We start from the raw sequence: 16,228 nt of genomic DNA, 5'->3' as shown, positions 1-16,228 counted from the left end.
CTTCTATGGCAAGCTCAAATGGATAATAAGCTATTGGAAATAAAACCAGAACCACAGTTATGGACCTCTAGTTTTCGTACTAACAGAAAGGAAGAAGTAATCTTAACCAGAGCACGAATCAGCCACAGCCAGTTTACTCACCTATTTCTCCTCACAGGAAATGATCCTCCACAGTGTTTTCAATGTAACTGTCAGCTAACAATGAAGCACATTCTTGTTGAATGCACTCTGTACAAACATACTCGGCAATGTTCATTCAGCTTCCTTCCAAATCTAAAAGAACCTCTAAAACTCTCTTATATCATAGGCAACGATGCCAATCCCTTGGAGTTATTCTGCTTTCTTGAACGAATAAAATTATATGATCGTCTCTGACTGTTTCCATGACAGTCACCATTGATAACTTTCATATCACTGATAGGCGCAATATGGTCTAAGCAGCCCTTGCGTCAAAAATAACAACACCAACTAGCAAGACTTTTGTGGATTTATTGGATGATTGTTTTCTACAGCAGCATGTTTGAAAGGAAGTAATACTCTTGATGTGATTATTCATGCATTAAGAATCTGCAGAGAAAGGAACCACAAGGTGGCAGTGATAACAGTGTACTGATGTGGGATTTACTCAAAGATGTAACTACCATCAGGGGTAAAGGGAAGGGTTTTTGCTTTTGTAAAGGTGACACTGCAGTGGCCTCAGAAATATTTTAATTCTCTACAGTGGGACCAACTGATGGTGTTACCAAAGTTCTAAACGATTTTCTAATTCTAAAAGCTTTCAAGGGATTAATCTTGAAAGCTACCAGGCGTTTCATATCAACTAAGAAATACTGTTCAAGATTTAGGCCTAAGTGGAAGTCAGATGAACTAATGAAACTCGTAGAAGAGAAGAAAAATGCATGGGATGCATATGAATTATCAGGAGACACAAAGTCTATGGTAGTCTGTAATCAACTCACAAAGGAGGTTAGGCAAGCGAAGGCAGATTATGAGAAATCTTTGGAAAAGGATGCAAAGAAAAACAGCAAAGAATTCTTTACTTATGTAAACTGTAGAAGGAAGGGGATGAATCAGATTGGTCAATTTGATATCGATGGTTCTGCTGTTGATGATTCTGCTCGGGTAGCTGACAAACTGAATGAATATTTTGCATCCACATTCACACATTAGGAATTCTGTAGGGAAGTGGAGGCCAGAAGCTTATCAAACTCTTGGCAGGGAGCTAAATAATTTTGTAATAACCGAGAGCAAAGTGGAGGAGAAATTACTGAAGTTAAACATAGGAAGGTGCTTGGGGTGGATGAGATCAATCTAGTTATATTAAAAGATTCAGCAAAGGAAATAAGCAGGCCCTTAGCCATGATTGAGGCTAATGCTTGGACTGACAAATCAACCAACATTTGGCTGATGCTTGGACTCAGGGGAGGTCCACATGGACTGGAGATGTGCAAATGTATCCCCAATTCACAAAGGGGGATCAAAGGGTGACATGAGCAATTACAGACATGTTAGTTTAATTTCTGTTTCCGGGGAAAATAATGGAGTCACTGCTTAAAGAAACATAGTTCAGACACAGCATGGGTTTGTTAAGGGAAAGTCTTGTCTGACAAATTTGATTGGATACTATGATATGGTCACAAAGGAACTGGATGCAAAAAATAATTTTGATCTCATATACTTGGATTTTTAGGAATGCTTTTGATACTGTTGCACATGGAAGACTACTGTGCAAATTGGAGTGGTATGTCATTAAGGGCAAGTTGCTACAATTGATATAGGGATGGTTGAGTGAGAGAGAAGACAGTGGTAATCAACGGACACTGCTCTTTGTGGATTAATGTTATTCATGGAGTCTCCTAGGGTTTGGTATTGAGCCCATTGTTGTTCTCTGTATTTATCAGTGAGATTGATGAAGATATATCAGGTTTAATGTCCAAGTTTGCAGGCGATACAAAGGTTAGCAGGGTAAATGACAGTGCGCTACTGCAGGATATAGAAATGTTGAGAAGAGAGCTAAAGTTTAACATTGACAAATGCAAAGTATTGCATGTGGTAGCTGTAATCCCACAGTAACGTACCAACTGTGCGGTACTACACTTAGGGTAGTGGATAATGAAAAAGACCCGGGAGTAATTGTGCAGTCAAATATCAAGTTTTCTGAGCAGTGCAGAAAGGCTGCAAGAGTAGCTCATTGGGTCTTGAGAATGATATCCAGAAATTTTGCTAGCATGCATAAGGAGGTGATTATCCCTTTGTATAAGGCAATGGTCAAGTCACACCTTGAATACTGCATACAGGTCTGGAGGCTTCATTTTAGGAAGGATGTAGAGCTGCGGGAATGAGTCCAGAGAATGGCAACAAGATGCTTCAACTGATTCAACAAGATTGCTACAATGGATATAGGAATGGTTGAGTGAGAGAAGACAGTGGTGAATGGAACAAAGGATAGCTGGCACCAAGAAAGGCCTAAATTCTGCAATTTGCAGCATCTGGTGGCTAGGCACCTGTGAGGTGATCTGATTGTGGTTTAAGCAAGCTCAATGCTGATGGGATTCTTTCACTTGCTCAGGTTACACACCTGAGGGGGCATAAATTGAGGAAAGACAGTTGTAGAATAGATGTGCCTAAATTTGCCTTTAGCCAGTGGGTGGTTGATTGCTGGAACAAACTTCCATCTGTTGTTGTGGAAGTAGACAGCTTAAACAAATTCTAGGCAGAACTAGACAAACTTTTGGAGTGAACTGATAGGTGAAATGGGATTTTTTTTTTTTTTTTTTTTTTTTCCCCTTTTTGGCTGATGCTGTTATAAGCTTGCTGTCTTGCATCATATGCCTCTACTAATGGCAATGCTAATTTTGTCTCCTGTTAGTATAGTTGATGTACAACTGCCTGTTATCACCTTGCATAACATTTAGACAAAATACATAAATATAAGTTAATATCTACTTCAAGTTCTTTATATGCAGCACTGCAAAAAAGGCTTGGTAATAGCTTTACTCTATAATTGAATGTTCTCTAACATCAGAAAGTATGAAAAGCTAATAACTGTATACCATGTAAAAGATAATGAAAATAATTATGGAATTAAATGTTTATTGCATAAAACAGCGGTTCCCAAACTGTCTGCCACTGATTATTTTAAATTTTCCAGGGAAACAGCAATACTCGACATCTGTCAAACACCGCGCAAACTACTAGCTCAAGTTAGTTCATAGTTTCAACATTTCTTAAGTTGTTTGGACCTAACTACTTAATAAACGGAACTGTTAGGTATTTCTTTTGGTCTAGGTGTGCCGTGAAAAATTTACTGAGACACTAAGGGCACCATGAACTGAGAAGGTTTGGAAACCTCTGACATAAAATACACAATGAAGAAACAATTTGTTATGGATATATTTGAACAGAGTCGTTTGAACAGTGTTGACTTTCTCTTTACATCAATCGATTTCCGATAGCCGACAAAAATCTTCTCTGGGCCCTGGCGAAATAAATATTGCAGAGAACCTCAAATCTTTTGTTTGAGGTTCTCTGCAATATTTATACTGTGATACGAAAGATTTCATCTAGTTCTTTTACTGTTATTCTTTCGCGGTAAAATTTTCATCTGGCTTATTTAAAAATTAGAAATTTTAAATGCAAGTCTGCATTGACTTTATTAGCGGGGAAACAAACAAGTAACATGTCTTCTTCAGATGGTTGATGGAACACACTGAGGTGGGCAACAGGCAAACATTTGTTTATTGCCCTTCTGATGTGCAGTAAGCTTAACACACGATTCAAATCTTTTAAAACTTTCACATAAAAAAATTTAAAAAATTGCTTTAACTGGAAATTTGCATTGTGTAAAGTGAAAAGTTGTAATAATTTTTTCAAATAGCGGTAACTAAAAAATGCATTAATCGAACTCGCATCATGTGAGGCCTGGCTGTACATTATATGTATATACAATTGAACTTCCCTATGATGAATTCGATAAATCCAGCGAAAAAATTCGTTATAGAGAAATTTCGTTATACAGAGAATATCTTTTTTATTAGAAATTGTTATCTTATTAGAAATTGAAAATGAATCTACATTTATTTTTAATGTATTTTATTTCAAAAACACTTATTTAAATTGTGTTTTCACAAATTAAATAAAATCTGTAATTTTGTTTGCACAGTACAATTAAAAAATGTCCGATTCTCAGAGAAAACCTCACATTTGTTCAGAGCATTAAAAACATTATCAGGAACATTTTCACAAAACTGTAGACCCATACGAACCGTTTTAAAAGCATTAATCATTTCTTCGCGAGTTGGCTTTTCTTCGGGTTGTTCTGATGCATGTTCAGCGTCATCGTTAATTTCTTCGTGATCATGGTCACGTCTAACACTGTTCAGCAGTATTTCATCTTCATTTGGATGTTCTGCTGTAGTCAGATCTTGATCTACATAAACAACTATTCAGTGTTATTTCATTTTCAATGTTTCCGGACGATTCTAATAATGTCCAAAAGTTTTTCAGTTGTGAAAGGAGCAGTTCATCTTGTTCATCCAGTTGATGTTCGACTTCTGTATTCAATTCAAATCCCGCTTTCAAAAAACAATTTTGAATAGTGTACTCGGTGACATCGTTTGTCCAAACTTTTGCCAGTTCAGAGATGCAATCTCTAAGGTTAATTGTAACCTCCAAGTTTCCATTTTCTGATAACGCATTGACAATCTTCATTATTATTCTCTTTCGATAATGAAATTTAAAATTTTTAATAATGCCCTGGTCCATTAGCTGGAGTTTTGATGTCACGTTTGGTGGAAAAAACAACTTCGCACGTTTAAGTTCGGCAGAAATATTGGCAGGATGTGCTGGACAGTTGTCAGTTACCAACACAATTTTCCTTTTTTCTTTTGTTATATGCTTGTCTAGTTTTAATATCCATTCTTCAGAAATATCACTTGTCATCCATGCTTTTTTATTAAAGGTGTAGTCAATTTCCAAAGATTTTGTGCCTCTAAAACATCTTGGGTTTTTTGATATTCCGATGACTAAAAGTCTTAATTTTTCACTTCCTGTCATATTTGCTCCAACTAGCACAGTGATTCTTTCTTTCTTTGCTTTGTTTTCTGTGAAAACCTTTATCATCCTTAAAAGCAAGTGTTCTATTCAGTAAACATTTAAAGAATAAACCCATTTCGTCAGCATTAAAAACATCCTTACGCTCATATTCTTCCAAAATCTTCTTTAAGGTATTGTTCCTCCAACTGTTGCAGTCTTCCTCGCTTACATTAACACTTTCTCAACAATAACCTTTTCCAGAATTCTGTGGCGCTTCTTAAATTTATCTAGCTACCCAGTGCTTGCATTAAATTCTGTATGTCCAAGGGACTGTGTAAACTTCAGAACTTGTTTAATTATTAGGCCCGATATTGGGATATATTCTTTTCACATATCATTTGCACCCATTTTAGAACAGCTTTATCAACATCTTCGTATATACACAACTTAATTCGCTTCTTGTCTGCTCCTTCAATTGCATTTAAAATTGATTCTTGATTTTTTAAAATCATAGATAAACTGCTGGTAGGTATGCCATATTTCTCCGCAACGTCTTTTTTCTTAAAACCCTGGTCAATATCATAACAATCTTCGCTTTATCATTAATACTTAAACACTTTCTTTTCGACATTGTTTCCCCCAATTGTAAAAATGACTGGACTGCAGCTCTTGCAGATACATACCCCGCAAACTTCATTGCACTGGCCATGTAGTGAATTGTTAGTACCGCCTAATCAATGATGTTCGCTTGCCAATTCAACAGTATCAGGTGACCTTTCCTATCAATCACTTTAAAGAAATATACGACTTTGTGAATTTCTTTTATTCTGCTTTCATTCATATTTACACGAAAGAAAATTTATGATTAATGTATGCTTTTCAGAAAAAATAAATAAAATACAAGATACAATCCCATATAGCCTATGTGATTAATGACGAACGAAATAAAAAAAAAAAATTCACAAAAACCATCTACTGGGAGTACAGTTAGATGAGAACGGACATATCATATAATGATTGACGGGAAGGTCACGTGGTACAGTTGAGGTGAGAAGCGAATGTCACTCAGTAGGCGTTACTGAAAACCAACTATGGTAGCATTCCATGTATTGCTGCCGCAGCATGCTAAAGGTTTACCACAGCGAATTTTGTTTTCCCCTGAGCCAACATCAATTTACAAATTTATGCTATTTATTGTAAAGTTTATGACCACTTTTAAGAAAACCCATTTAGCTTAATAACTGTAACAAAAACGAAACAAAGACCCTCCTACGGGCGTCAATGGCCACAAGTGTTCGCTAAAAGGATGATTATTTAATTCCAGATGCTAACGGGCAATTTGGGAAGGAAGGAGGAAGTATATTTGAGCAGCTGTTGAGCAGTAAATGCTTGAAAATCTTCAAAAATGCTTTTACTAATTTTTTTTAAAAATTCGTTATAGAGAGACTAATACTTCGCTATATGGGGTTAATTTTACCTGTAATTTCGTTTCAAGGTGCAATGTTTTGCAAAAAAATTCGTAATATAGAGAAATTCGTTAAATAGAAGTTCACAATAGAGAAGTTCCACTGGATATTATATTATATATATATTATATTGTATATATAATAAAAATATATTAAAAAAAGTGAAAAAGAAAATTCATAGACTAGAGCCACCGATAATTAGAGAAAACCTAAAGACCATGATTGATATTAGTTTAGAGAAAAATACAAGATTAATGTAAGTTAGAAAGTAATAAATAAAAAAGAAATAAAAATAATAAGTAATAAAAAGTAATAATAACAAGGAGAAAAATTAGTTAAATATCAAAGTAATAGAGCGAGAGAGAGAGAGAGAGAGAGAAAAGAAAATAAAGGAGGGAGGAAAACATAATATATAATGATATGAGAAATAATAATACAAAATCCTATTATACTAAAGAAAAGGATATTGCCACATAACACAACCCTGGTGTCTCTTTTGAAGAGCTAATCATGGATATTGCATGTAATGATGACTATCAAATCTCATCTCTGTTTCAAACCTAAAATACATGCCATATAAGGATTAGTAATTTGGAATAAATTAAGGAGTTGAAGAAATTAAAGCCAAAATGGATGTAAAAAGGGGAAAAAATTAGTAATAGGTATGTAGTTTACACTTGATTCTATAGAGAGTGAACATACAAAAACTGAGAATGTATATACAAGAGCATAAGTACTCACGCAAGAGTCAATGGAACAGGGGTGGCAAAGAGAAAACAAAAGTAAATGTGCCTATACTATGCTGTCTAGCGACCTGTAGTTGAAAAAAAAAAAAAAAAAAAAAAATGAAAAATGGGAAGTTAAATTCGTGCAACTCGGCATAGATAAGAAGGAAAGAAAGAGTGCTGAAAACTTTGTGAAGGTAAATAAAGGTTAATATAGCAAAAAAATAATTTTTTAATATGCATTCATAAAACTAATGGTTCATGAGAAATAAGACAAGTACAGAATAGTAAAAAGCAAGGGAGGTGTACAAATATAGCGAGACTCAGATAATCTGGGTTTGCAAATCCCATTCCTATAGAAAGGACCTTGAACTGATATCTGAGAGTGTTAATCACAAATTTAAAATAATGTGAAAGTATGATAAATAATAAACTTAAAAAACTAATAATAATAATAATAAAGTAAAAAAAAGGTACATGCGTTATATAATCAAGCATTATATATAGTCATATTCTTGCACTGCTTCTATTAGAATGAGCAGAAGCCTGAAAAACAAGATGCATGGTATTTCAGAGACTGCTGGGAGCCATTGCGGTACAAGTAAACACATGGGTTGTGTTAGGGTAGCTAAGAATAGAAACAGGTGCAGGTATACTTGCGTGTACACCAATGCTAGGAGTTTAGTAAATAAATTTGATGAATTTGAGGTATTGCTCAAAACATCAAAGGCAGATATTGTTGGGATATCAGAGACATGGTGTCACACAGATATAAGGGATGCAGAACTGCAGTTTGGGGAGTACAACGTCTACAGAAAGGATAGACAGGATAGGAAGGGGGGGAGGGGTTATGCTATTAGTTAAGAAACACATAAAAACCAAGGAAGTGAAGCCAGTCGACATCGCCGGACAGTTCAGTGTTGAGTCAGTTTGGTGTGACATAAGCATTGGGAGATCAAAATTGAGAGTAGGAGTGTGCTATAGGCCTAATGACTCTGATGAGTATAATAAGAAATTGTACAGGGAAATAGAGTGGGCCAGTAAATCAGAGAGTCTTATAATGGGAGATTTTAATTTCCCAGATATTGACTGGAATTTGGGGGCTGGTTACTCACACACTAGCAGGGCTTTTGTGGATTTATTGGATGATTGTTTTCTACATCAGCATGTTCGGGGGGCAACTAGAGGGAGTAATACTCTTGATTTGATTATCAGCAGTGATTCTTCATGCATTAAGAATCTGCAGATAAATGAACCACTAGGTGGCAGTGATCACAGTGTGCTGAAGTGGGATTTACTCAAAGAGGTAACTACCATTAGGGGTAAAGGGAAGGGTTATTGCTTCCGTAAAGGCGACTACGATGGACTGAGACAGTATTTAAATTCTATACAGTGGGACCAACTGATGATGTTACCAACAGCAAATTCAAAATGGGAAGCATTCAAAGAACTTATCTTGGAAGCTACTAGGCTTTACATACCAACCAAGAAATATTGTTCAAGGTTTAGGCCAAAATGGATGTCAGATGAACTGATGAGGCATATGGCAGAGAAGAAAAATGCATGGGATACTTACAAATTAACACATGACACAGAAGCCTATGATAGATACAAGTTGATATGCAAGCAAGTTACAAAGGAGGTTAGGCAGGCGAAGGCAGATTACGAGAAATCCTTGGCAAGGGATGCAAAGAAAAACAGCAAAGAGTTCTTTACTTATGTAAACTCTAGAAGGAAGGGGATGAATCAGATTGGTCCACTTGATATTGATGTGTCAACTGTTGATGATCCTGCTCAGGTAGCTAACAAACTAAATGAATATTTTGCATCGACATTCACACATGAGGAGTTAATCAGCAAGGGGAATGCCAGAGGTGTATTCAACTCTAGCAGTAAGCTACAGAATCTTGAAATAACTGGGAGTAAAGTGGAGGAGAAACTGTTGAAGATAAACACAAGAAAGGCACCTGGGGTGGATGGGAATCTATCCAGTTATATTAAAGGAGGCAGCAAAGGAAGTAAGCAAACCCTTAGCCATAATTATGAGAGCTTCCTTGGACTCAGGGGAGGTACCCATAGACTGTAAATGTGCAAATGTGACCCCAATTCACAAAGGAGGATCAAAGGCTGACACAAGTAATTATAGACCTGTGAGCTTAACTTCTGTTCCAGGAAAATTAATGGAGGCACTGGTTAAAGAAGCACTGCAGGATCATTTAGACAAGACTTCAGTTATAGCTCAGACACAGCATGGTTTTGTTAAGGGGAAGTCTTGCCTGACCAACTTGATTGGATACTATGATGCAGTCACAAAAGAACTGGATGCAGGGAATAACTTTGATATTATATACTTGGATCTTAGAAAGGCTTTTGATACTGTTGCACATGGAAGACTGCTACACAAATTGGAGCAGTGTAACATTGGAGGCAAATTGCTGCTATGGATAAAGGGGTGGTTGAGGGGGAGAAGACAGAGAGTGGTAATCAATGGACACTGCTCATCGTGGACTAATGTTATTAGTGGAGTCCCTCAGGGCTCAGTGTTGGGTCCATTATTGTTTTCTGTATTTATAAATGATATTGATGATGGTATATCAAGCTTAATGTCCAAGTTTGCAGATGATACAAAGGTTGGCAGGGTTGTCAAGGACACTACTGACACTATGCTGCTGCAACAGGATCTGGAAAGGTTGAGCAGATGGGCTGAGAGGTGGCAAATGAAGTTTAACATTGACAAATGTAAAGTACTACACATGGGAAACAGCAACCCCAGAGCAACTTATCAACTCTGTGGTACTACACTGACAGTGGTAGAGAATGAAAGGGACTTGGGGGTGGTTGTGCAGGCAGATATGAAGTTCTCTGAGCAGTGCAGACGGGCTGCAAGAGTAGCTCATGGAGTATTGTCAATGATATACAGGAATTTTTCCAGCAGGGATAAGGAGGTGATTATTCCATTGTATAAGGCAATGGTCAGGCCACACCTAGTGTACTGTATACAGGTCTGGAGGCCTCATTTCAAGAAGGATGTAGAGCTGCTGGAACGAGTGCAGAGAAGGGCAACAAGATTAGTGAATGGAACAAAGGGGTGCTCTTACGAAGAAAGGCTTAAGTTTTGCAAATTACAGTGTCTGGAGACTAGGCACCAGCGAGGTGATCTGATAGAGGTGTATAAAGCCTTGAATGGTTTAAGCATGCTCAATGCTGATGGGATTCTTCCTCTAGCTCAGAAAAATCAACTGAGAGGGCATAACTTCAAATTGAGGAAAGACAGATGTAGGATAGACGTGCGGAAATTTGCCTTTAGCCAGCGGGTGGTTGGTTGGTGGAACAGACTTCCATCCCTTGTGGTGGAGGTTGATAGCCTAAATAAGTTTAAGGCTCAGCTGGACAGGTATTTTGAACGAACAGAGGGGTGAAGTGGAAGTGGTTTTTTTTTTTTTTTTATTTTTGGCTGATGCTGCATAAGCTTGCTTTCTTGCATCAAATGCCTTTGATGCAAAGAAATGCTTTGATGCATCAAATGCCTTTGATGCAAGAATCACAAAGGTCGTTTATAAAATAAGCTGGAATTGGAATGCAATATTTTAAAAGATTTGAATCAGTTTTTGACTCAGTAACTAATTTAGCTTAATTAATCCTTTTAAAGCTTGTTTAAGCCTTGACCAGATTAATCCTGCAGTTGCCTATTTTTTTATTGTTATTATCTCTTTATTTGATTAAAACCAAGCCACTGTATTTTCTTCTTTAAAAGTGTGAGAGCCTTTTATTGGTTATTTTATTTATAAATGCTTTGAATTTTTTGCTTTGTTTCCAAGTATGAATACCACATTGTCATCATGGTACTTCAGTTCAGCTGTGAATAATGTTTACAGTTTTAAATATCAGTAGCCAAAGCTTTGCTGTATTTAACTATGAACTACATGGTACATAAACTGTCACTTGATTATAGAACACTTAAGAAATAAAACCAGTATATACTTACTGAATATTATACTATGAATTACTTCATGATATTTATATTAAAATGCTAAACCTGAATATGAAGGGATGTGGAAACATTTTTCCAAATTTTTAGATACCCACTCAGACAGATATATCATGCTATATTTATCATGGATATACACTGTGCAGAATAGAACTAGATCTATCCAACTTAATTTTCTTTAAATTTTTTCTTATTTATTTGTTTATAAATATTTATTTTGTAGCATATGTTAATTATGTTTACATGTGAGATTGCCTTTCTTTTGTTTTCAGGATTACAAAGAAGTTACCAGAGGGTTCACGAGTATTATGGTAAATATATTTCATTATATTAAAAGTAAGTTTCTGAATGACTGTGAGCAAGGTTGAAAAAATTCATTTGCTGTGGGTGAGTGACCTTTGATTAATAGTAAAATAGATTTTCATCTTCATGCACTTATAATTCAAAATTGTCTCATCTAATGTCATTCTCAAAACAAATTTTAGTCATAATTGACTGATGCCTCCTGACAGTCAGCCATAGGACTTCTTGTCCGTGTATTTGTGAAACACTTTATATATCATATTTTTCAATTGATAGCTTGATGCACATTGATCTATTGTTTTAAACATCCACACATTTTTATCAGTTTTGGTTTATGTATTGTGCTTTGTTTTTTGCTTTTCTTCCCTTATGATGACTTATCAGGGTGGTTTGATAGAGGTTTAATTACTTTGATCATAGTATTCATATTGTAAAAATGAAGAAAAGGAATGGTTGGGTGAGTTGTTTAGTTTTTTTTTTTTTTAACTCTAGATAAACTTCCAACCTTGTGAGCAGGAGTTTATTCCAACAGTCAGTCACTCTGATCAAAGGAAAATTTTTGGATTCTGTTTGATAACCATCTCCTCATGGTTTAAACTTATACCCCCTTCTGTATAATTAACATTTAGTTTATTTAACCCTTCTAAAGCTTTAAACACCTTGATTTGGTCACCCCTGCAATTGCCTTTACAAACACTAACTTAAGGACACAAATTTCTTCTCTCTCTCTCGATAAAAATATCCCTTTGTGTTCTTAACTGATCTGCTCCTGATTTACTGGAGCCCTATTCAAAGTTAGATTTGTTTTGCGGGCTGCACTGAGTGATTCAAGAAAAAATAGTGTGTTACATTTTCAATGAAGTGTATTGAGCATGCACCTTTGCACAGCCACCAAGGTCAAGCAGAAGGCGTGCCATGATTGGAGTACCAGAACATTTTTATAGCTCCTCATATATACACATGCTTCTCGCATATTTGATACAAAACATACAAAAAAAGAAAGAGAATTCATGACACCAATATGTGGCTTCAACACTCATGTATCCACTGCAACAAGCTCCTCAGTCTTTTAAATTTGTTTATTTCCACTTATTTTAGCATTGAATGTACATGGTTGTTGAAATAATTAACAAAATTTAAAATGCTGTTTTAGTTCACTTTCTGTGTGTGCCCTATAAAACATTTTTGTGGGCTGTAGGTTGGACACCACTGCTCTAGGATAACTGGTACTCACATGCAAGTGTTAAACTTCAGCTTTTCTCAGCAAATCCAAATAATTTATGATCTATTTTTTTTGAAATAACATACTCTTTGTATCATAAGCAATTTAAACATTAAACTTGAAGTACCATCAGTATCACTTATGAATATTAGAAACAGTGAAAGAGAGGAGTGGTCAGGCACTAAACCCTGTAGAATTACCACTTGTAAAATTAGTCTGTGAAGAGCAGTAGCCATTGATAACTGCTATCTCCTACCACTTACCATTACCTTTATCCATAATTGTGACTTTCCCCTTAATGCTATATTGATCCAAATTTTTACAGTAATCAATCACATGTGAATATCAAAAGCTTTACTGAAATCTAATTAATTGCTAAAATCTTGTTTTTTTTTTTTTTTTTTTTTTTATATATATAAAAAAAAAAAAAAAAGTTATTGAGAGTGAAAGTACCAAGGTGCAACGGCAAATGACCAAACTGTGAACTTTTTAGTTTTTCGAAAAAAAAAAAAATGATATTAAATATCAAAATTTTATCATCACCACAGTAGATAAAGCTTCCAACAACTTTGCCATATTTTGCAAGCAATTTTACTGTAATCAACTTAAAAATGAAATAAAAAATAGTTCCACTTTCACTCCCTGCCATCGTAATCCTGCCACAGTTAAAAAGCTAATAGCTTTACATAAAAACTACATACTAAATTACAGACTCAACCCTACCCCTTTCTCTATATGATTGCCAAATTCCATAAACAACCTGTAGGCGTCAGATTCATTACTAGCTCCAAAAACAGTGGCTGCTACCTTTCAGCCAAACAATTTTTCACACTACTTAAAACTATTTTTTAACAATCTCACATCCAGTTGGATAATAAATAATAACCAAACTGTCATCAACACCTTCAAATCTAATATTACCATAACAAACAGAAATTTTTGATTTCACCAACCTTTTCACTTCTATACCACATAATTCACTGATATTTGTGCCTGAAACAACTTTATCACAGATACAAGGATAAATTAAATGATAATACACGGAACAGTTATGTAAATCTCTGTTTACTTAATAACTATATCTTCGATGGCAAATTTACTTATAAACAAACCATTGGTGTTCCCATGGGTTCCCAAATTTGAAGCTCAGTATCCATCCTATTTTTACACTTTTATGAAGGACTATACACCATAAACAATCCTAATCAGATATGTAGATGACATCCTAGTTTTAAATACTAACTTTGAACCTATAGCCAAAGCTATTTACCCCATTGAATTTAAACTAAATAAAGAAAACTCCACTAATCATACAGTCAACTTCCTTGACCTCAATATTATTCTTACCAATGCTTCACTACCATATAATATTGAAATATATGATAAAAGAAATAAATTTAACTTTGATGTCATTTACCTTACCAACTGGCATTCCAATACTTCCAACAAAAAACATAAAAATATAATTTGTACTCAAACTATCAGATTAGCCAACATATGTAGTAACCATCTACTGTTCACCAAAGCTCTACAACTACTTTACAATAAGTTAATCAATAATAACATCCCTATCTATTTTGTAAAATACTCTTTCACTATTTCCCATTTGATCAGAAATAAATTCAGTTATAGTTTACTATCTGGGTAGTTCTAATTGTATTTATAAAGTTGTAATATAATCTGGTGGAATTACTTGATAAGTAATAACTATACATAATTTCTGCTGTAATTATTTTCTTCAGAATGATTACTTTGTTTCTTTACTTGCTAAGTTTCTACTGTTAAGTTTCACTTTTCTCATGTATTCATTTGATAAGTTTCAATAATCCTTGATGAAATTACTTATAATTCACTTCCCATGTTGAGTCTTTATTGACATTTCCTATTTTGTTTTCAGGTGCAGATTTAATATATGTAGATTATGCAAAAATTCCCTTGGTGTCTTGGATTTTTCAAGCATTTGATAACATACTATACCTTTGAAAATCCACCTCTGGATTTATTTTCTACTGAAACTGTATAGCTGCCTTTAGATTTTAGTGACTTGATATTGCCATACAGGCAACCCCCGTATAATGTGGTACTTCTACAACACAATTTCACTCTAACACGATTGATAAATTGTGGCAATCCTCGCACAACACGGTCTTATATAACACTGTTTCGCTCTAACATATTAGAGAATTTCGGCAAACCTTGCATAACATTCCATTTTTATTTACACAAACAATTTTATCTACATTCTCAAAATATATATACAAGATTTACAGTAAAAATAAATCAGCAAAATAAACACAGCTCCTCGAAGACATTCCTTTCTTCATTAAGGAACAAGTCCAAGAACGTAAGTGGTGCATGTGTGTGTTTTACCTGTATTGAGGGTGGCTCCTAGGCCTAAGCCCATCTCCACCTTGTGCATCTGTGTTGGTGCAGAAACTCTGCAAAGCTTTATGTATTAGTGTATGGGGTGTTGCTTGTGTCAAATCCACCTTGCCACCAGGGAGCAGCCAACACCTAGGCAGCCGCCACCTGGTGCCTGGCACAGGGAGCTGGGCCTGAGTCTACTATCACCTTTAGTGCCATGTGCACAAATCCTGCACCCATCGGAGATAGTGCAATACCGGTGGGTGCTAGCAATCCCACCTCCAGGTTGCCCAAACCTGGAAACTAGCAAAAAACCTAATAAACTTAGCGAAGTAAATATTTACATTTGTACAAGATACTAGAATTTTAACTCTAAATCCTATAAATACAATTAAATTTACGACGTCATTATATTTATACTTTAATGGTATACAAACATATATATATATATTCATTATCCATTTCTCAGCTGTCATATTTCTATTTGATTTTTAATTTGAGTTCTTAGTTCAAGTCTTTTCTTAAAGACCAATTCTGCAAAGGTCTGGAAAGTCTCAAAGTATGGTTTGTTCTCAACTAGTATTTTTACATTCTCCTCAGCTAGACCTGGAACCTGCTTAAGTAGCAATACTCAATGGTCTGTATACTGTGGACAAAGTAGTAAAACATGGATCCAGTCCTCCATTTGACCACAGGTGCAGAAAAGATCCATGGCCTGTTAACAAATACGCTGTAAACATGAAACGGAAAGTTGAGTAGAAGAAAACTCAACATTTTCAATATACTTCTTGTGATTTCATGCACAGACTCATTCCATATACTTTGCCAAATCTTACTTTACCCATGTTTAGTCTCTAGAGCTAAGTTCTGTCAACCCTTCCCTATCTCTTCCATCATGCAGTATGATTGATGACTTTTGAGGTTATAATGAACATCGTGGTGAGATCCAATATTCCTTACATTTTGAGGGTACAGCTCTAAAACGATGTTCATAGGCCGGCTGCTAGTTAGTACACCGGACCAAACCTATTGGTAACTCTCTAGGAGGCTTCCGGATCAGCTAGTGTATAATCTTGCTACCTCTACTCTGCCAGATAGTGACTGGAGGGAGTCCGAGTAGTGTGTA

The 16,228-nt window shown here is 35.4% G+C and overlaps 1 protein-coding gene across 1 annotated transcript in view; it reads left to right on the top strand.

Moving 5' to 3' along the window:
* The window catches only part of LOC150084896 (mitotic checkpoint serine/threonine-protein kinase BUB1 beta-like), a 202,759-nt gene that overhangs the window by 36,339 nt on the left and 150,192 nt on the right, over positions 1 to 16,228 (top strand). Inside the window, exon 4 of the mRNA XM_090376385.1 lies at positions 11,486 to 11,524. Within this exon, the coding sequence (XP_090232511.1) occupies positions 11,486 to 11,524 (39 nt within the window). The remainder of the gene's footprint in view (positions 1 to 11,485; positions 11,525 to 16,228) is intronic.

This window comes from Mastigoproctus giganteus, chromosome 6, assembly GCF_048544385.1.
Source record: "Mastigoproctus giganteus isolate SK-2022 chromosome 6, ASM4854438v1, whole genome shotgun sequence".
NCBI classification, from domain to species: Eukaryota; Metazoa; Arthropoda; class Arachnida; order Uropygi; family Thelyphonidae; genus Mastigoproctus; species Mastigoproctus giganteus.
This window is presented reverse-complemented; position numbering and strand designations above follow the sequence as displayed.